Source organism: Thunnus albacares, chromosome 1 (genome assembly GCF_914725855.1).
Source record: "Thunnus albacares chromosome 1, fThuAlb1.1, whole genome shotgun sequence".
In the NCBI taxonomy this organism is placed as follows: Eukaryota; Metazoa; Chordata; class Actinopteri; order Scombriformes; family Scombridae; genus Thunnus; species Thunnus albacares.
In genome coordinates, this window is record NC_058106.1 from 40,994,086 (window position 1) to 41,016,585 (window position 22,500).

Consider the following 22,500-nt stretch of genomic DNA (forward strand, 5'->3'; position numbering starts at 1 on the left):
ACGCGAGAGCCTGCCTAAGACTCAGAAACTAAGTTTCCTTGTGCCAGCAGCTAACACACAAGTCTGCTGGCTGGTTTAACAAGTACAGGAGCCGCGAAATGGAGTTAGCTTGCCGCTAACTCTACACCAAGGAGTGACCTGGGCCCTCTGCACGACTGGAGTGCTGTCTGCCCAGCAACGCCTGCATCTTTCAGCTTCAGAGCCAAACCCCTCTCAGCCTGACTCACCCACGGATTCACCGGCTACAAAGCAGGACACCACAAAGCATCTCTTCCTTCATGGACTGGTAACAACTGGGCATAGCCTAGCAACACAGTGAAGCATAGTACGGCTAAGCAAGAATGTTTAACTCAAACAATGTACTGTACGTGTATTGATTTGGTTAAGGTTATACATTGAACTGTTGTTGTGATGTCCTTGTTGCCTATAGTCAGGTTACTGCATAGCCACACCGCTAGGTTAATGTTAGCATGCTTAACACATGTTACATCCAGTAACTAGGCCTTGCATGCAACTAACCTCGTTCTAACCTGGCACCTTTAGCATACACCAATTGGCCTTGAATAGAGAACCACACAGTTAAGAGGTTGAAACCTAGTTTGGCAAACTTTGGTTCAGGCAGCACATGTGGTTCAAGACACCACATGGTCTGGCCTTTTATCTCTGTAGTTCCCTTTATCAGCCAAAGTGTCAGCATGCCATGTGCTCAGTCACCAGGTGACTGCAGCCATCTTGCTATTGTCTTCCCTACACACACACACACACACACACACACACACTCACACATTCACACTTGTATATAGGTACACTTAGCTAGATTAGTATTGTGTGTTGCTTTTACCCTTTTGTTAAATAAATGCTTTTGGATATACCTGTTGTCTGTTTTAATGTTGCACAAGAATGAGTTTTGCCAACCTCTGCTCTGTAAAGAACTCCAAATCCTTCAACCTTTACTAGCTATTGATATGGTGATTTTGTTTATAGTTATTAAATTAATTATTAATCAAAGTTCCAAACTGATAGATTAGTACACTTTGAGACTGAATTGGCTATCTTTTTCCCTGAGTCCAGGGTGGTGCCCCGTTATTATTAATTCTTATTAATAATTTTATTGATTTTAATAATTAACGATTATCTTTGATAATCGTTAATTATTGCTGATAGCCAAATTTGTAGCCACGGCCCAACAGCAGAAAACCCATCATGGCAGACTTGGAAGGTCTGAGAGGTTTTCTGAAGAGCGCTGAGCTCGACTCGTGTGTCAGTCGGACTTACGGTGCGATGGCCTTAATGACAGCGCCGGCCTCTGTTTCTGTCTGTTTTTATTGTAAACACCTGAACACTAAATTTCTCTCCCGTTTGACGATATGAGTATCTCACAGTTTTCTCATAATTACTTCATATAATTAGTTTCATTTATTTTTTCTTCTTGTATTTGTTGTTTGGACCCTAATGAGCCGTGTCCTTACTAAAACTAAATTATAAGTGTTTCTCATGAGTCATAATTATGAAATAGTGTCTCTTAATGTCTATTTATGACGTCATGAGACACTAGTAAGTAGATATTATGAAGATTCTTTAATGAGAAACATTAATAAGATTATATAATTCATTTTATGAATAATAAAAATAAAACAACATGTTAGTTTTACCATCTTTGTCAGATTTATACAGCAGAGGTTCAATCTCTGGAAGAACAAGGAGACCCGAACTAACGCGATGATCAGGTCATTAATTAAAATGTGACGTTCAGGACGAGCTGGTTAAAGTGTCTCAGCCTTCGTTACTCATTTCACCTTCAGTCCTGGTGTTTACAGACTGAATAACGTTTTCACACAGACGACCTTCACCGTGTCCTCACTGTCACTGTGAACGTGTTCACATCGTCTCTGAAACCACACAGCGACACAGAGTCAGTCTATATATTATATTTATTAGGAGACTCAACACAGCTTGTCAAACAACCTGCTGGCTTTGATTTACTTTTAATGACAGAGAAAATGATTTGTCAATACAGAACTGTGAAATGTACAAACAGGTTTACATGAGACTGAGTGACGGACAGCTGCTGCTCACATGATGATAACCAGTTTCATCCCTGCACACAAACACATCAGTAACTGATGAACATGTTGATCTGTTTTAGAGATTCAGTGTTAAACACATTTAGTTAAAATACATGCAGGCAGCTGTTGTGATGAGTTATCCTCAGAGGAAACACCATCGTGTCTGTGTGTGTTGTCCTTCATCATTTTCAGCTGCATGTGCTTAAAACGTGTGATATTCCACATTTTCTTTGTTGTCAATAAATCCCAGAGTCAAACCAACACATCCACTAACAAGTATTGTGATTTATCTTTTTCCTAGTTGTCAAAAAATTATTAAAATACATCAATGAGCCACAGAAACTTCCTTCATCAGCATGAACAGTGAGTAGCTGTTTTATTACTGATTCTTTTAAAACATGAACTACAACTTGATCCTCAGCAGGAACCAATGAGCTCTGACAGGAAGGAGGAAAGTATTTAGAGATGGACTAAAATACTGTTGGTCTGACTCTTGGCCGGTGGTGGAGAGTAACTATGTACATCTTCAAGAGAAATGTTGTTTTTTCTTCCAGTACATTATTAATGGTAAATGGACTGAATCTATATAGCACCTTTCTAGTCTTCTGACCACTCAAAGCTCTTTACAACACATGTCAACATTCACACACTGCTGTCAGGCTAACATGCAAAGTGCCGACCTGCTCATCAGAATCTAATCTAATGCTCATTCACGCACGCTAACGCGCCGCTGCCGCGGCCTTCAGGAGCGATTTGGGGCTCAGCATCTTGCCCAAAGACACTCTGACATGTAGTCTGGAGGAGCGGGGGATCGAACCACCGACCCTCCGATTAGTGGACGACCCGCTCAACCTCCTGAACCATAGCCGCTCCGAGCTCACCGGTTACTCGACTGAATAAGATTCATAATAAATGAAAGCAGAACCCTCACAGGGGACATCAAACCACTTCGACTAATTTCACTTTTAATACTTGAAGTGAGTTTTTCTGATCAAATGTGTTTTTAAAAAATACTTTGAATGCAGCATTTCTACTTTCACATCAGTAAAGTATCTGAACATTTATTTCATCCCTGGTCTTTGAAGGGATTGTTGACACTAAGAAAATATAGAATATGTCCAACATTGTCCTTTAATATTTGTGACAAAAAGATTAAAAACACCAATAAAATAAAACATTCACAATGTGAACTCGCGTCAGTTAGAAAATAAAAAGGTATCATTCCTCTCAGGTACACATTCTGCTTTTATAAAGCTTTCATCGTATTTAAAGTCACATGATCAAGAGTTGCCTTGACAACGTCTGACCTGCCAGGGGCGGGGCTTAAGTCTGTGCAGCACTTTGGTTAATTGAGCCTGTGAGTGTTCCTCTAGCGCCCCCCTCACGACAAACTGCATAAAACATCATTAGCATTTGAGGCTGTAATTAATCCGGCAGCCTCCGGGAGGCGCTGTTACAGCATCAAACTGTTAACACTGTAATTCTGCTGTGATGTCATCAGGTCCTGTAGTGGCGTGACTGTAGAATAAAAACATCTGTTCAGTACTGAAGCTTCCTTAAAACATTCTGTCATCAGTAGTCTGATGATGGTTCTTTAACGGCGCCGCCTCCTCTGGGTTTGTCATAGATTGTGTGGTTCAGGTTCTTTAACGGCGCCGCCTCCTCTGGGTTTGTCATAGATTGTGTGGTTCAGGTTCTTTAACGGCGCCGCCTCCTCTGGGTTTGTCATAGATTGTGTGGTTCAGGTTCTTTGCGGTGCCGCCTCCTCTGGGTTTGTCATAGATTGTGTGGTTCAGGTTCTCCAGCTCGCCGTTTGGTCTCTAAGGTTGAAACATCACATGTCTTGATAGAGCAGCATCCCGTTAAACACGGTGAGCGGCTCTGAAGAGTGGGCCAGTTTGCCCATCACCAGGTCAATGCAGACTGTGTCACGGGTCTGCAGAGGCAGAATGATGCTGAAGACCGCCAGCGAGCCCGGGGGTGTCTTTGCCTCAGCCACGGGATTGTTCTCCAAGCCTTCAGGCTGGTAGCCCCCGGAGTCCACCCGGGCCATGCCGTAGTTGGACTTGGACAAGACTGCCTCAATCTTCTCATTCTTGTGGCCCGTCAGGACAGCGCTGAAAAAGTAGTGTCCGTCTATGGGGGCAGTAAAGATGCCTGAGGAGGACAGAGGTACAGAGTTACAGAGGTACAGAAGTACAAAGTTACAGAGTAACAGAGTTACAGAGGTACAGAGTTTAAACCTGTGTCCTCATCAAACACTGAAGATTAGGAATTTAATAATCAAACACTTAATAATCAAACACTATCAATCATTTCACGTCTATGATGATCAAACAAACAAGCATCATAATGGAGTTTTATTTTCCCACACTGATGGACTTCTTCATCTGATCAGTCTAATTGATCATCCATGAAGGTGAAGAGAAGTCACAGCGGATCATGCATGTTTAGTGGATCGTTTATGTTCCTGGATCATGTTTACCTGTCTTGGGATTGTAGAAGTCTCCTTCATTCACGAAGATCTTGTCGAAGATGATGGTTCCTGCCCGTTCAGTGGGGACAGTGAGGGCGGCCGAGAACGACAGTTTGGGTACATGAGCATCCGCACCGGGCACACCTGAACACACACATATATGTTACATTAACACACACCTGAACACACACATATATGTTACATTAACACACACCTGAACACACACACATATATGTTACATTAACACACACCTGAACACACACATATATGTTACATTAACACACACCTGAACACACACATATATGTTACATTAACACACACCTGAACACACACATATATGTTACATTAACACACACCTGACAACACACACGTTACACACACACATCAACACACTGTTATGCCCTGTCTTCTGTGTACCTGCTCTCTTCTTTCTAGTTTCAGGGAGTTGAGATGATCATTGGTCCTGTCCAATCAGTGGCAACTGAGCAAACTACAGAGGGCCCTTCCTCCCCCTCCTCATCCTCCCTCTCAGCCAGCAGACTCTCCTCCACTGACATTTGTTTTGTGTAGTTCAGGTTTCCTTCTGTCATGTTACTCCCCCCCTGAGCCAGGTTGAAATATACGGGGGCTCGTCCAGGATTGGATCAGGATCCAACATGTTTTAGTGTTGAGTTTATCTTCAGTAGTAGTTTGGTTTAGTTGGTGTTCCTCCTGTAACTGGTGGAGGTTTGGGTAGTTTTTTTGCTGTGTTTAATTTCCTAGTGTGGTGTGGTGGTAAGTAGCCTGTGTCTTCCTTTTGTGTTGTACGGTGGTACAAGCAGTCTTTCAGTTTAGAAGTAAACCCTGGTAAGTAAGACGCCAAGTGAACCAGCTGCCTCTCATTGTTAGAGGTTTGCTGCATTGTGTCGTTGGCCTTTTCTGGTTGATCGTTCCTTGCAGTGTTTAAATTTGCCTCAACTCTGGCACGCCTAAAAGCAGACAGTAACGTATGAGGTAATATTTTGGAAAGTGAAGGACTAGGGTTTACTAGTGAACACTTGTTGTGACTTCTGAACATGTGATAGCTTTGTTTCACTGTGCTTTGTGTTGTCAGGGGAGATGGGAGCTGTCACAATCCCTCCTCCAGGACAGCTGCTTGACTGTTGTGAGTGTGTTTTTGTTATTTTCAGCCCTCTTAGTATGAGTGATGTGTGCTTGGTGTGTTTTGGTTTTGTCTGTCTATCGTTTCCCTCCCCCCTTGCCCACTGTGTCTCTCTGCACACCTGCTCATCATTGGTAATCAGCGCATCTGCCTGTCATCACCACTCGTCTACAAGTACTCTGCAGATAGCCAGTCCCTGCCAGATCATCGTGCTATTCACGGGTTTGTTGATGTGCACACTTCTAGCTTTGTTCTCAGTTTATTTGCCTCCTTTCCTTGCCTGCAAGACTTTGCCTGCCTGTGTATCCTGCTAGTTTGTTTGTTTGCCTGCCTGAAGTTTGCCTTACACCTGTTCTCCCTGTCTCCACGATTACCTGCCTGCTTGCCCGCTCACCAAGCCCGCCAGTCAGCTCACATCCTCGGGACTCTCCGCCAAGCCTCCTCACCTCAGCCCAAACACCAGTCAGCTGCCATCTCATCATCCCTGCCTGTCTATGCAATAAAAGACTTATTACCTTACCTGCTTGTCCAGTGTCTGCATTTAGGTTCAGCCTTGTTATGTTGACAGGAGCTGGCATTAGCTGTTTCATTGGGTGTCCAAAACTCAACAGCTTAGATTTCCCTGCTGTGTTTAGCACTATGGTTCATACTTGGGTCTCTGTAAATTAAAGAGTACGGTCTTGACCTGCTCTATGTGAAAAGTGCCTTGAGATGACTTCTGTTGTGATATGGCGCTATATAAATTAAGATTGATTGATTGATTGATTGATTGACTTTAGTAGTTTGGTATGAGCTTTGTGTTGTAGCTAAGTTTTATTTTTTGTTTGCATCTCTAGGATGATTTGGTGACTGTTGAAGGAAACCTACTTGTGTGATACATTTGGTGTTTAGCACTAATTTTATGTAACTTCAGTTTTGAGTCTTGGATAAGCTGTAGTAAGATAAGTTTTGGAAGAAAGAGCGAGAGCATTGTGTTTTGCCGCTTTGTGTGCAGTTCAGTACTACACACATACATTACACACATAAAACCACGTACCTGCTTCACCTCTGGGACCTGTAAGAAACCAGATCAGCTTGATTAGTTTAGTAATTCATCTCTTGATTAACTTCATTCAGTTATCTGTTCTTCCTCAATAATATCAGGATATATAAATCTGATATATATGTATATGTGTATGTATGTGCGTGTGTGTGTTACCAGGCAGACCTCGTGCTCCTATCTCTCCTGGTCGTCCAGGAGGTCCAGGTGGCCCGTGGGGCCCTGGCAGCCCAGTGAAGCCTCTCTCTCCTGGGGGTCCCTGGACTCCAGGCAGGCCTGTGTGAGGGGGGGGGGGGGGGCATTTTGTCTCCATGAGATTTAAATAAAGTTCTGTGTGTTTGAACATGAAGCTGGCATTTATCCTGGCAACATTTATACTGCAGAGGGCAATAACTGACAACATGTATCCATTAGAGGGCAATAACTGACAACATGTATCCTGCAGAGGGCAGTAACTGACAACATGTATCCATCAGAGGGCAATAACTGACAACATGTATCCATTAGAGAGCAATAACTGACAACATGTATCCATCAGAGGGCAATAACTGACAACATGTATCCTGCAGAGGGCAATAACTGACAACATGTATCCATCAGAGGGCAGTAACTGACAACATGTATCCATCAGAGGGCAATAACTGACAACATGTATCCTTCAGAGGGCAATAACTGACAACATGTATCCATCAGAGGGCAATAACTGACAACATGTATCCTGCAGAGGGCAATAACTGACAACATGTATCCATCAGAGGGCAATAACTGACAACATGTATCCATCAGAGGGCAATAACTGACAACATGTATCCATCAGAGGGCAATAACTGACAACATGTATCCTTCAGAGGGCAATAACTGACAACATGTATCCATCAGAGGGCAATAACTGACAACATGTATCCTGCAGAGGGCAATAACTGACAACATGTATCCATCAGAGGGCAATAACTGACAACATGTATCCTGCAGAGGGCAATAACTGACAACATGTATCCATCAGAGGGCAATAACGGACAACATGTATCCTGCAGAGGGCAATAACTGACAACATGTATCCTGCAGAGGGCAATAACTGACAACATGTATCCATTAGAGGGCAATAACTGACAACATGTATCCTGCAGAGGGCAATAACTGACAACATGTATCCATCAGAGGGCAATAACTGACAACATGTATCCATCAGAGGGCAATAACTGACAACATGTATCCTGCAGAGGGCAGTAACTGACAACATGTATCCTGCAGAGGGCAGTAACTGACAACATGTATCCTGCAGAGGGCAATAACTGACAACATGTATCCATCAGAGGGCAATAACTGACAACATGTATCCATCAGAGGGCAGTAACTGACAACATGTATCCTGCAGAGGGCAATAACTCACAACATGTATCCATCAGAGGGCAGTAACTGACAACATGTATCCTGCAGAGGGCAATAACTCACAACATGTATCCATCAGAGGGCAGTAACTGACAACATGTATCCATCAGAGGGCAGTAACTGACAACATGCATCCTGCAGAGGGCAATAACTGACAACATGTATCCATCAGAGGGCAATAACTCACAACATGTATCCATCAGAGGGCAGTAACTGACAACATGCATCCTGCAGAGGGCAATAACTGACAACATGTATCCATCAGAGGGCAATAACTGACAACATGTATCCTGCAGAGGGCAATAACTGACAACATGTATCCTGCAGAGGGCAATAACTGACAACATGTATCCTGCAGAGGGCAATAACTGACAACATGTATCCATCAGAGGGCAATAACTGACAACATGTATCCTGCAGAGGGCAATAACTGACAACATGTATCCTGCAGAGGGCAATAACTGACAACATGTATCCATCAGAGGGCAATAACTGACAACATGTATCCTGCAGAGGGCAATAACTGACAACATGTATCCATCAGAGGGCAATAACTGACAACATGTATCCTGCAGAGGGCAATAACTGACAACATGCATCCATCAGAGGGCAATAACTGACAACATGTATCCTGCAGAGGGCAATAACTGACAACATGCATCCATCAGAGGGCAGTAACTGACAACATGTATCCATCAGAGGGCAATAACTGACAACATGTATCCTGCAGAGGGCAATAACTGACAACATGTATCCTGCAGAGGGCAATAACTGACAACATGTATCCTGCAGAGGGCAGTAACTGACAACATGTATCCTGCAGAGGGCAATAACTGACAACATGTATCCATCAGAGGGCAGTAACTGACAACATGTATCCTGCAGAGGGCAATAACTGACAACATGTATCCATCAGAGGGCAATAACTGACAACATGTATCCATTAGAGGGCAATAACTGACAACATGTATCCATTAGAGGGCAGTAACTGACAACATGTATCCTGCAGAGGGCAATAACTGACAACATGTATCCATCAGAGGGCAATAACTGACAACATGTATCCATTAGAGGGCAGTAACTGACAACATGTATCCTGCAGAGGGCAGTAACTGACAACATGTATCCATCAGAGGGCAATAACTGACAACATGTATCCATCAGACGGCAGTAACTGACAACATGTATCCTGCAGAGGGCAATAACTGACAACATGTATCCATCAGAGGGCAATAACTGACAACATGTATCCTGCAGAGGGCAATAACTGACAACATGTATCCATCAGAGGGCAATAACTGACAACATGTATCCATCAGAGGGCAATAACTGACAACATGTATCCTGCAGAGGGCAATAACTGACAACATGTATCCATCAGAGGGCAGTAACTGACAACATGTATCCTGCAGAGGGCAGTAACTGACAACATGTATCCATCAGAGGGCAATAACTGACAACATGTATCCATCAGAGGGCAGTAACTGACAACATGTATCCTGCAGAGGGCAATAACTGACAACATGTATCCATCAGAGGGCAATAACTGACAACATGTATCCATCAGAGGGCAGTAACTGACAACATGTATCCTGCAGAGGGCAATAACTGACAACATGTATCCATCAGAGGGCAGTAACTGACAACATGTATCCTGCAGAGGGCAATAACTGACAACATGTATCCTGCAGAGGGCAATAACTGACAACATGTATCCATCAGAGGGCAATAACTGACAACATGTATCCATCAGAGGGCAATAACTGACAACATGTATCCATCAGAGGGCAATAACTGACAACATGTATCCATCAGAGGGCAATAACTGACAACATGTATCCTGCAGAGGGCAATAACTGACAACATGTATCCATCAGAGGGCAATAACTGACAACATGTATCCTGCAGAGGGCAATAACTGACAACATGCATCCATCAGAGGGCAGTAACTGACAACATGTATCCATCAGAGGGCAATAACTGACAACATGTATCCTGCAGAGGGCAATAACTGACAACATGTATCCTGCAGAGGGCAGTAACTGACAACATGTATCCTGCAGAGGGCAATAACTGACAACATGTATCCTGCAGAGGGCAATAACTGACAACATGTATCCATCAGAGGGCAATAACTGACAACATGTATCCATCAGAGGGCAGTAACTGACAACATGTATCCTGCAGAGGGCAATAACTGACAACATGTATCCATCAGAGGGCAATAACTGACAACATGTATCCATCAGAGGGCAATAACTGACAACATGTATCCATCAGAGGGCAGTAACTGACAACATGTATCCTGCAGAGGGCAATAACTGACAACATGTATCCATCAGAGGGCAGTAACTGACAACATGTATCCTGCAGAGGGCAATAACTGACAACATGTATCCTGCAGAGGGCAATAACTGACAACATGTATCCATCAGAGGGCAATAACTGACAACATGTATCCATCAGAGGGCAATAACTGACAACATGTATCCTGCAGAGGGCAGTAACTGACAACATGTATCCTGCAGAGGGCAATAACTGACAACATGCATCCATCAGAGGGCAATAACTGACAACATGTATCCTGCAGAGGGCAATAACTGACAACATGTATCCATCAGAGGGCAGTAACTGACAACATGTATCCTGCAGAGGGCAATAACTGACAACATGTATCCATCAGAGGGCAATAACTGACAACATGTATCCATCAGAGGGCAATAACTGACAACATGTATCCTGCAGAGGGCAATAACTGACAACATGTATCCATCAGAGGGCAATAACTGACAACATGTATCCTGCAGAGGGCAATAACTGACAACATGTATCCATCAGAGGGCAATAACTGACAACATGTATCCTGCAGAGGGCAATAACTGACAACATGTATCCATCAGAGGGCAATAACTGACAACATGTATCCTGCAGAGGGCAATAACTGACAACATGTATCCTGCAGAGGGCAATAACTGACAACATGTATCCATCAGAGGGCAATAACTGACAACATGTATCCTGCAGAGGGCAATAACTGACAACATGTATCCATCAGAGGGCAATAACTGACAACATGTATCCTGCAGAGGGCAATAACTGACAACATGTATCCTGTACTCTACTCTACTGTACTGTGCTCTACTCTACTCTACTGTACTCTACTGTTCTCTACTCTACTCTACTCTACTGTGCTCTACTCTACTCTACTGTGCTCTACTCTACTCGACCCTACTGTACTCTACTCTACTGTGCTCTACTCTACTGTGCTCTACTCTACTCTACTGTACTCTACTCTTCTCTACTGTGCTCTACTCTACTCAACCCTACTGTACTCTACTCTACTGTGCTCTACTCTACTGTGCTCTACTGTACTCTACTCTACTCTACTGTGCTCTACTCTACTGTACTCTACTCTACTCTACTGTGCTCTACTCTACTGTACTCTACTCTTCTCTACTATGCTCTACTCTACTGTGCTCTACTCTTCTCTACTCTTCCCTACTCTACTCTACTCTACAGTGCTCTACTCTTCTCTACTATGCTCTACTCTTCTCTACTCTACTGTGCTCTACTCTACTCTTCCCTACTGTGCTCTACTCTACTCTGCTGTCCTCTACTCGACCCTACTGTGCTCTACCCTACTGTGCTCTACTCTACTGTGCTCTACTCTACTGTGCTCTACTCTACTGTGTTCTAACCTACTGTGCTCTACTCTACTGTGCTCTACTCTACTGTGTTCTACCCTACTGTGCTCTACCCTACTTTGCTCTACTCTACTGTGCTCTACTCTACTGTGCTCTACTCTACTGTGTTCTACCCTACTGTGCTCTACTCTACTGTGCTCTACCCTACTGTGCTCTACTCTACTGTGCTCTACTCTACTGTGCTCTACCCTACTGTGCTCTACTCTACTGTGCTCTACCCTACTGTGCTCTACTCTACTGTGCTCTACTCGACCCTACTGAGTTCTACTCTACTGTGCTCTACTCTACTGTGCTCTACCCTACTGTGCTCTACTCTACTGTGCTCTACTCGACCCTACTGAGTTCTACTCTACTGTGCTCTACCCTACTGTGCTCTACTCTACTGTGCTCTACTCTACTGTGCTCTACTCGACCCTACTGAGTTCTACTCTACTGTGCTCTACTCTACTGTGCTCTACCCTACTGTGCTCTACTCTACTGTGCTCTACTCTACTGTGCTCTACTCTACTCTTTTCCACACAGAAAGTAAAGATTCAAATCTGATTCCAACTTCAGAAGAACTGTTTGTCTTTGATGTTGTCTTTGTTTCTCCAAAGAAACCTGATTAACCATCACTGTGTCTGAACAATAGAATACACTAGAATGAGAGTAGAGCAGAATAGCTAACAGTAGAATACAGTAGAGTAGAGTAGAGTCCAGCTCACCGGGAGGAGCGTGCTCAGAGAATCTTTGCAGCTTGTTCACCGCCTGGTTCACGCTGGAGTTCAGGTTCTTCATGCGGCTCTCAACGTCGTCCTGGTTCTTCTGAATCACGTCCAGGACTCCTCCGTGACGGATCACAGAGTCATTCAGACCCGAAACACAAGTCCACAAACTCGACACGTGGCGGTTTAGTCCTGAGCACGGGACACAACACGGGACACAACACGGGACACAACACGGGACATGTTTACTTTGTATCAACATGTGAATTTAAGATGTTAACACTCGTCTGATAGGTGTTTCCTCTTCATGTCTTCATACAGTCATTATCAATCCTTCATGTGTTCATACTTAGTATCAATTCAGTTTTATGTATAAAGCACCAAATCCCAACAGAAGTTATCTCAGGGCTGTTTTCACATAGAGCAGGTCTAGACTGAACTCTTTAATCTACAGAGACCCAACATTCCTCCATCAACAGCAGGAAAAACTCCCCTTTAACGGGAAGAAACCTCCAGCAGAACCGGACTCTAGGTGGACGCCATCTGCCTTGATCTATATGTTTTAAGACTATCTTGCCTGACTAAGCGAGATTCTTCTAGTTTGGTGGAACGCCAAATCCTTTCAAGTTTTCGTTATGTTTGCTTTAATTTGCAGGTTTGGGAGTTAAACCATGGAGCTAACCTCTTATGTTTTATTACCTTCCTTTTTAAGGGGGCGATGGAGTCGAGTGTTATTCGTAATGAGCCTGCAGCACTATCAACAAGATTATCAGTTTGGGAGGAACTAAAGTTAACATAAGAGTCCTCTGTAGTATTGAGACATGGCAGTGAATTCAGTACTGATGGAACTGCTTCCTTAAATTTATCTACAACACTATCAGAGAGACATCTAGTGAGGACATTTTTGTCTAATGGTGTGTAATCCAGTAATAGGAATTCAAAAGTTATCAAGTAATGATCTGATAAAATAGGATTTTGTGGAAAAACTATTAAATGTTCAATTTCAATGCTGTAAGTCAGAACAAGGTGGTGGGTGTGGTTCAGACAGTGAGTGGGATTATTTACACACTGAGAGAAGCCAGTTGAGTCTAATAATGAGATAAATGCAGTACTGAGACTGTCACTATCAACGTCCACATGAATATTAAAATCACCTACTATAATTACTTTATCTGTACTAAGGACTAAATACAACAAAAACTCTGAGAATTCAGATAAGAGTTCAGAGTACGGACCAGGAGGACGGTTCACTATAACACATAGCAGCCAGGTTTCAGTAAGACAATCAATCAATATGATGATCTGAGATTAAATCGTTTACTAATACGGCTTTAGATGACAGAGATCTAATGTTCAAGAGTCCACATTTAATTATCTTATTTTATTGCACTGTTGCAATGTTAGTGTTAATTTTTATTAGGTTTTTATGAATGAATCCTCTTCTGTTTATTTTAGATTTAATTGATTTAAGTGGTCGGGGGACAGACACAGTCTCTATGTGGTTTTGGGGGACAGACACGGTCTCTATGTGGTTTTGGGGACAGACACGGTCTCTATGTGGTTTTGGGGACAGACACAGTCTCTATGTGGTTTTGGGGGACAGACACGGTCTCTATGTGGTTTTGGGGACAGACACAGTCTCTATGTGGTTTTGGGGACAGACACGGTCTCTATGTGGTTTTGGGGACAGACACAGTCTCTATGTGGTTTTGGGGGACAGACACAGTCTCTATGTGGTTTTGGGGGACAGACACAGTCTCTATGTGGTTTTGGGGACAGACACGGTCTCTATGTGGTTTTGGGGACAGACACGGTCTCTATGTGGTTTTGAGGACAGACACGGTCTCTATGTGGTTTTGGGGACAGACACAGTCTCTATGTGGTTTTGGGGACAGACACGGTCTCTATGTGGTTTTGGGGACAGACATGGTCTCTATGTGGTTTTGGGTGGGTAACTGCTCTGATGGAGGTGCAGAGAAGCGTGTAGGACTGCAGCTCTGCCTCCTGGTTTCAACTGGGTTGGCTTCTAATAAACTCAGCCATATTTCTAGATATAAGAGCTAGAGATGCACGATGTTATCGGCACGTCATCGGTATCGGCCAATAAAAGCTCTAAAATGAAATATCGGCATCGGGGAATGCTGCCGATTATGAGAGGCCGATATGTCACCTTCCCCTCCACCGCCTGACTGTGTTTCCCTCAATGGACTGTGTCACCCTGACGGTCCCGGTGTTTCCTCCGCAGGTTCCACTTCACTCAGCTGCCCGTCAGACCTGCTGCTTCTTCCCACTTTAACCTGGGGCTCGGTGCTCCGGTTGGATCCACCTGGAGAGCCGAGGCTAACGTTAACTGGGAGGCTAGCTGGCTGTGCTTCCCTTCGGCCATGCTGCGGCTAATGCTCCGCTAGCCTCTCAGCTAACGTTAGCCTCGACTCTCCATGTGGATCCAACCGGAGCACCGAGCCCCGGTTTGTTATTCAGGTTAAAGTGGGAAGAAGCAGCGGGTCTGACGGGCGGCTGAGTGAAGTGCAGCCTGCGGAGGAAACACCGGGACCGTCAGGGTGAAACAGTCCGCAGAGGAGCTGCTGTGTTCGGCTGCACAGATAGGAAACACCTCGGCTGACAGGATGTACCACTCTGTTTGGGAAAAAAACTTCTTTTTGGTTTATAACGGTGGTTGGCAACCAGTGTATTGGCTGCTCCGGAGTGTGGACCAGAGATTAAATCCCACACATTAATCCTGTCTGTCTAATAAACTCAAAGAAAACTCTACTGCTGCTCCCACTTGGCAGGTTCATTACAGTTTTAATGCTGAGCTTGATGAAGTTCTTCCTTCATATGTTGTCTTTCTTGATCATAGTACAATCTATGCTTGCATGTATAATAGCCTCGTCGGCCAGCTGGAAAAAAATATGCTCATATATCGGCATCGGCCACAATGAGTTGGAAATATCGGCATATCGGATATCGGCAAAAAATCCAATATTGTGCATCTCTAATAAGAGCAGCTCCATCCAGAGTGGGATGTATGCCGTCTCTCCTAACCAGACCAGGTCTTCCCCAGAAAGTCTGCCATATATCTATGAAGCCCACATCGTTTGCTGGACGCCACCTCGACAGCCAGCGGTTGAATGATGACATGCGGCTATACATGTCATCACTGGTCAGATTAGGCAGCGGTCCAGAGGAAACTACAGAGTCCAACATTGTCTTCGCATATGTTCACATTGACTCAGCATTGATTTTAGTGACCTCTGATTGGTGTAATCGGGAGTCGTTCCAGCTGACTTGAATAACAATCGTTCCATATTTACGTTTATTCTTAACCAGCAGTTTTAAATTTGACTCAGTGTCGTCCGCTCTGGTCCCAGGAATACATTTAACTATAGCTGCTGGTGTCGCTAACTTCACGTTTCTGACTATGGAGCTGCCAATAATCAGAGCTGGTTTCTCAGCAGGTGTGTTACTGAGGGGGGAGAACCAGTTAGAAACCTGAACTGGTTGGTGGTGAACCGTGGGCTTCTGATTAGGACTATGCTTCCTTCAGACAAGTTTCATATGTATCAGTTTCATGTGTTCATAAACAGACGATATCAGTTTCATGTGTTCATACCGTCCCTGATCTTGTGGATGGACTCGGACACGCCGTCCAGCCTGCCACAGACGTCCTCCATCTTGGACAGTCTCTTCTCCAGCCCGTCAGCTGACCTCTTGCAGTCCGCCGTCTCCAGCAGCAGCTTGCTCTCGAACCGCCGTACGTCGCGGTTCATCCCGTCCAGGTGGTCCCGGCTCTCCTCGATGTGTTCCCTCACCTCCTGCTGGATCTTGTCCAGCTCAGAGATGATCTTATCCTTGGTGTTGCCTGTGGGGGGTCAGAGGATGAATGAGTGAATGTTAGCGGGGGGTGGCAGCGAACGAGGACGGTCGGTGTGAGCGAGCCGGGCTCACCTAGGTCTGTGATGACGCTGCCGTGTTTCTGCACCGTGTGTTCGAGCCCCTTCAGGGTGTCATTGATGGAGCTGAAGGTGAGGATGACCTCGGACATTTCGGCCTGCAGCGTCTTCAGCTGGTTGTTGTTGATGGAGCCTCCGATCACGCTGTGACCGTCTAAAGGCTTCTCAGTATCCAGCCCGGGGCCCCGTCCGCTGGTGCTGCCGCTTCCAAAAGCCCCGTCGGCCCCACCACCTCCACCGATGACCCCAGAGCCACCAGAGCCACCAGAGCCACCAGAACCACCAGAGCCACCAGAACCACCAGAACCACCACCTATTAGAGTCAGAAAGAAAAGTTTCTATTGGTTTCGGCTACTTTGTGTCACAGACATTTGATACTGAAGGTTTGAACTCACTGTTGGGCCGATGATATGCAACCACACTGGATATCTCTGTTTTGTAAGGTGACCCCAGTTCTTTAAATGCTCTTTTTTACCCGTCTCACTCATATCAACATTTGGATGAGTAAACACATTTTTGAAAAAGAATTGAGCAGAAAACAGAAAGCAGTCAGTGTTACAGATCTGGGAGTCATTTTAGACTCTGACTTAAAGTTTAATTGCCATTTTAATCAGAATTAGACCATTTTAACTCTGAGCAATGCTGATACATGTTTTTATTACAAGCCGTTTAGATTACTGTGACTCCAGCAACAAGAAAGAAGAGATGACATCACTGCAGCGGCTACCTGCATCTGTTAGAACTGATTCCTTCTACTCGTCTATAAAGACTTACATAACCTTCACCTTCACATATCAGTGACTGACTTTCATTTCACTTCTTTTACAAGTTCCTAAAGTGTCCCACAAGAAGTCTGCTGAGGCTGCTTTCTGTTTTTATGCTATTTTTAAAAAGAAATTAAAGACCTCTTTTCTTAATTACTGGTATCATTGTTGATGTTTTATTGTATTGTGATCAAACTGTTTTTAGTTTGTTTTTCTCTCACTTATTGTTGTTGTTGCATCTTTGCATGAAAGGTTCCATACAAATAAAGTTATTATTATTACTAGTATTACTATTATTATCAGTGTACATAAACGTCTTATCGTTACCCATCAGGAGGAACATGTTTGATGTCATGTTCGGGTCTCTAAGGGGGAAGAGACAGGAAGGCTGTGCCTGACGAGACAAGCTGAGGGGAACCAAAGCCCACTGACAACAGTTCAGGATGTCTGACTTGATTTGATAACAGTGGTTGTGATCAGGATTATTTAATGAAGGAGACATTGATTAACATTATAACTTATAACTCATATTTCGATGCTCGTGGTCAAATGTTTTCTCATAGTTTTATGCTCACACTCTTCAAAAGTCTGAGCTCCGAAAACCAGTATACTACCACTATAGATCAATAGATCAATAGATTTAACCTTCTCTTAACCCCGCCCCTGAGCAGCGGTTGTCCAATCATAGGGCAGGAACCATACCTGGTTACAGCAGGTGTGTCAGCTGTCGAGCTGCAGTTGGACAGACACTGTTTGGTATGTGAAGAGGCTACAAGTGTGAGTTTATCTGCTTTAATGTAGCCTGCTAACATTAGCAGACTAACTAGCTCACTGCCTGCTAACGTTAGCAGGTTGCTATAGTAAACTTGTGTGGAATTATTTGTGGGGTTTTGTTCAGGACTGGAACGTATGTGGAAGCTGCTCCTTACATCAGAGTTTAGACCAACGTTAGCTGCTCTGTCCTGATCTTTGTTGGATTTTTACATGGATCATTAGCTGGTTAGGATGCTAGCTTTAGACTCAATCTGTTAGCATGATAGCATGTTTTCAAGTTTTAACGAGCATACATTTCTATTCACGGCCAGTTGTTTCAGGTGACTGAACTGAACACACGTGAGCAACAGTAACTCAGGGGGCGGGGCTTAGTGAAGAGGTTCTGATTGGTGGAGCTGACCTGTGGGTGTGTTGGGACTGGTCTTGCATTGGCCGGTGCAGCTCCTGACGTCGTCGCGCAGGAGGCGGACCTCATCCTGCAGGCGGGAGCAGATCTGGAGGCAGCCGCTCTCTGAATCCATTCGGATCTGGAGTCTGTTGATGTGGTTCTCCATGCGGCTCAGTGCATGCTGGGATTGGTTGTTTAGCTTCCGCAGCTCATCATCCAGCCTTCCGCACAGCTCACAGTCCTGCCCCAGCAGCTCCACCTCTGTCACGATGCGGTTAAAGTGTTCGCCATGATCGCCGGTCAGAGCTTTGATTTTACGGACGTCATGGCTCAGGTCCACCACCTCAGAGATGATTCACACATTAATATTCATGTAGTCATCAGAACAGTAATAACACTGTAATAACACCACGGTTTTATTCACATCTGTTTAATCTGAATCAGATTTACACCACTGTAATCCCATTACTCCCAGTGGAGGTTTTACTTTACTGGTGCGTTTACATTCAGTTTTAGTCTTTGTTTAAACAATAAGACATTCTCATCTGGACATGTTTTATTCTTCACTGTAGTTTCAAAGATCATTTCCTCCTCAGTGTGTTTCCAGGTGTAAATACTAGTATAATGAGGGAGCTGATGATGTCACTGATGATGTCACAGCGTGGACTGGGTCTGGGGGTGTGGTCTCCTGTCTCCTGTAGCTATTCATCTCTGCTGGGAGCTAGCAGCTCCAGACTACATTAGCCGCTACTAGCATCACACACCCCCCAATCTGCAAGTGCATTATGGGTAATGTAGGCGGCATGACCAGGAAGAAGAATGTGTGGAATAAAAAAAGACGAGTGACAGCGTTACAGGAGTGAAAGGATGAATCTGTGCAGGACTCTTAAGAATCAGCTTTAAATACAAAAGGTGGTTCAGCTCCGTCCGACAGTGAGGACAGTAAACCGGATCTTACCTTGTCGTACAGAGAGTCTCCGGACACCGACAGGTCTTTGAGTCGAGTATTGAAATGTCGAATCTGGTCCTCGTTGGCGACGACTCTCCACTCCAGAGATTTCTTTGTTGTATTATCTCGTTCTCCTCCTGACCCTGGTAATCCTCCTCCTGTTCCCCACCTCCCTCCTCCACCGGCTCCTCCATCTTCACCTCCTCTTCCTCCTCCCCCCACACCTGCCCTCTCTCCTCCGTCTTCCCCTCGTCTTCCTCCTCCCCCTCTTCCAGACCCTCCACAGCTACAGTCCTCCACCCTCCGGTTCAGGATGGAGGTGGTGTTTTGTAGCTTTGCCAGCCTCTTATCGTGGTCGCTGACCCGGTCCTTCACCAGCCCCACATCCAGCTCCACGTCTGCGATCCGGAAGGCCTGATCGTCAAACCGGTCCAGGAACACGGTCCTCAGGTCTCCCAGCTCTCTGTGGAAGTACTCCTTCAGGTCGTTTTCCAGGTGTGAGCAGGTTTGCTCAGTCTGCTGCACGGTGTTGTTGACCCGCCGCTCCAGGTCCTTCAGTCGGTTGTCCAGTTTGTCCTCTGTCAGCACCAGATCCCCCCTACCGCCCCCGACTCCGCCACCAGCACCAGTGCCTCCTCCTCTGCTGCCCCCATCCTCCCCTCTGCTGCCCCCCCCCCCCACTGAGCTCCCTGTCCAGGCGGGTCTGCAGAGCATCAAAGTTCTCAGAGGCCGAGCTGATTTTGCGCTCAGCATCTGTGACGCGGTTTTGGAGGTCATTCATCGTATCACAGCATCCCTGCGAACGCACCACCTCCCGCCGCAGCCCGTCCAGGCCCTGCCGATACCGAACATCCATCGCATTCAGCTGCTTCTCCAGAGCTCGGATCCTCTCCCGGTCCTCCTGCTGCTGTCTGCGCAGGTCCTCCACGCCAGCCTGAAGGACAAACCACAGTCAGTTACTTATCTTAATGAACTGCAGGGGAACAGGTACAGTACTGACTGGAACTGGTACTGACAGAGTACTGATACCTGGCAGGAGGAGCAGGACAGCGACACCCTCCGCTCCAGCTCCCTCAGGATCTCCTCCTTCAGCGTGTTCAGTCCTCCTCCAGAGGAGCCTCCTTCCAGCTCGTTCCCTTTTCCGTTCACCAGGTGGTTGTTGATGCTGACGAGGGTTTTATCATGAGCCTGTTGGAGCAGAGACACATCAGCTACTCTTCTCACCAAGAGTGCACCAAGCATCCTTCAGGAACCGGACTCAACTCTGCCGCGGTCTTATTGGTTGGATCTGTTCTCCCTTCATCACAAGTATTACTGCAGACGTTTGGATTTAGTTTGCATCTCTTCAGAGCGTATTATGTGAACCTCTCTGACTGATGTACTGAGTTACTACAGTACAGTTGCTGCAGTACCAACAATACTCACAGGTAAAGGACTCACTGGGACTCACCTGTGTGCGGTTGTCCAGCTGGTCCAGTTTGGTCTGAATGCTGTGGATCGTCTCTTTAATCTCTGGCTGAGCTGCATCAGCTGGGTTTCTTCCTCCCGGGGAGCTGCCGCCGCCGCCACCGAGGCCGGGCTTGTTGTGCTCATTCATGGCGGACTGCAGGTCCTGGAGGTTCTTGGTCAGACTCTGGATCTTTTCCTCCAGCTGCCTCATCTTTTCATTATCGACTCGTCCTGGAAGAAAACAAAGCTGCAACTTTAAAGCTTCAGTTACAGAAACTTTTACAGCCACATGAACACACATCTGACACCGGAGGACGGTAATAAGAGTTCCTGCTGTTCACCAACACTTCATGGTTCACTGATCACTGTCACTCTGGACAGGGATGGTCTCTCCGTGATGCTGGAGAAGAACAGGAAGGATCCCCATCAGTACCATGCTGGTCTAACTGGGAAAATGAATAAATAAGAACCAGTACCAGGATCTTAAGGTTGAACCCCCACTCTGGTACAGTAACTGTGGACACGGGGGACTGAAGTCTGTCTTCACAGTGTTTGACCTTTTAATCTTAATGAGGCCACAGAGGTTTTCACTTACAAATGGATTTGTGTGTGTTTGTGTTCAAAAGCCTGAAATGAACAAATGTGAATCAGAATCCACTGACCACTGTGTCCTCCTCCCTGTCCGGAGCTCGGCCCCCCTCCCGGCCGGGGCTGAGGCCTGGTGGTGGAGACCTGGGTCCCCGCTCCACCAACTGGACCGCTGTTGCAGTCCTCTCCGCTGTAACCGTGGCAACACTTCCACTCCATCTCCGTCACCATTTTGTAGGCCACTTTGTACCGAGGCCTCATGTAGGTCCGATAGCTGCAGAGACACAGAACTGATCAGTAATAAACTATTTAATCTGTTTTACATCATATTTCCATCCAATCAGAGCCAGAGAGACTCAACAGGCTCCACCCCCATCATCACCATGATGTCATGATGTCATGTGACCACACAGCCATGTGTGAAAAACACCACTAATGCTTCTTGTTTGAGTTACGTGTATTCTCAGCTGAACCTCCGTCTGTCCTCCTGCAGCGAGAAACACCAGTCAGACCTCAACATGTGACTCATCCTTCTCTTATTTCTACTCTGTCTAAAGTTCGGAGACGTCACAGTCCACCACAAGTATGTTTGACATGAGCTCTCAGCCAATCGGCTCGTATCAAAACAGAAAGTAACCGTTGATTGCATCCAGCTGCGAGGCTGCAGAGGCAAGCGGGCGAAGTGCCGAGAATTACAACAGATAGCAGAGAAGTGGAAGAACAGATGTTAGAGTGAGTTAAGTGATTCGTGTTTACTCTGCTCGGCTCTGCAGGAAACATCAGCAGTAACGACGGTCTGAAGCTGTCACACTGTTTATGTGTGGCAGCTTCAGACCGATCGGCCTGACGGTGGCGCTGAAGGGAAGGTCAGGAGGTCGCCGTTAGCAACGGTAACCATCTGAACTTCAGCTGATGTTTTCTGTACAAACTTTGGTTGTAAAGAAGAAATTTGGTCCTCACCACAAAAGGCAAAGAAGAAGAAAGTTCAGACAGTGAGCAGGAATATTTTGTGTTCCACATTAAAGTTGATGTTGCTGATCTGCCAGAAAAATGAGCCTCATGTAGACAAAAGTTTAGGAGGCTGAGTGAAGAGAAAAGTTTACAGTCGGAGTTAAA

General features: G+C 45.4%; 1 protein-coding gene across 1 annotated transcript in view; it reads right to left on the reverse strand.

Annotated features, from left to right (window-relative positions):
• Window positions 1-1,913: 1,913 nt before the first annotated feature.
• Window positions 1,914-22,500, reverse strand: part of LOC122986191 (EMILIN-1-like) — a 32,867-nt gene continuing 12,280 nt past the window's right edge. Inside the window, 13 exon segments of the mRNA XM_044357327.1 lie at window positions 1,914-4,223; window positions 4,552-4,686; window positions 6,720-6,737; window positions 6,891-6,998; window positions 12,520-12,711; window positions 16,133-16,381; window positions 16,468-16,785; window positions 18,411-18,741; window positions 19,357-20,025; window positions 20,027-20,281; window positions 20,377-20,535; window positions 20,798-21,027; window positions 21,459-21,658. Coding sequence (XP_044213262.1) covers window positions 3,901-4,223; window positions 4,552-4,686; window positions 6,720-6,737; window positions 6,891-6,998; window positions 12,520-12,711; window positions 16,133-16,381; window positions 16,468-16,785; window positions 18,411-18,741; window positions 19,357-20,025; window positions 20,027-20,281; window positions 20,377-20,535; window positions 20,798-21,027; window positions 21,459-21,658 — 3,187 coding nt within the window. The 3' untranslated portion in view covers window positions 1,914-3,900.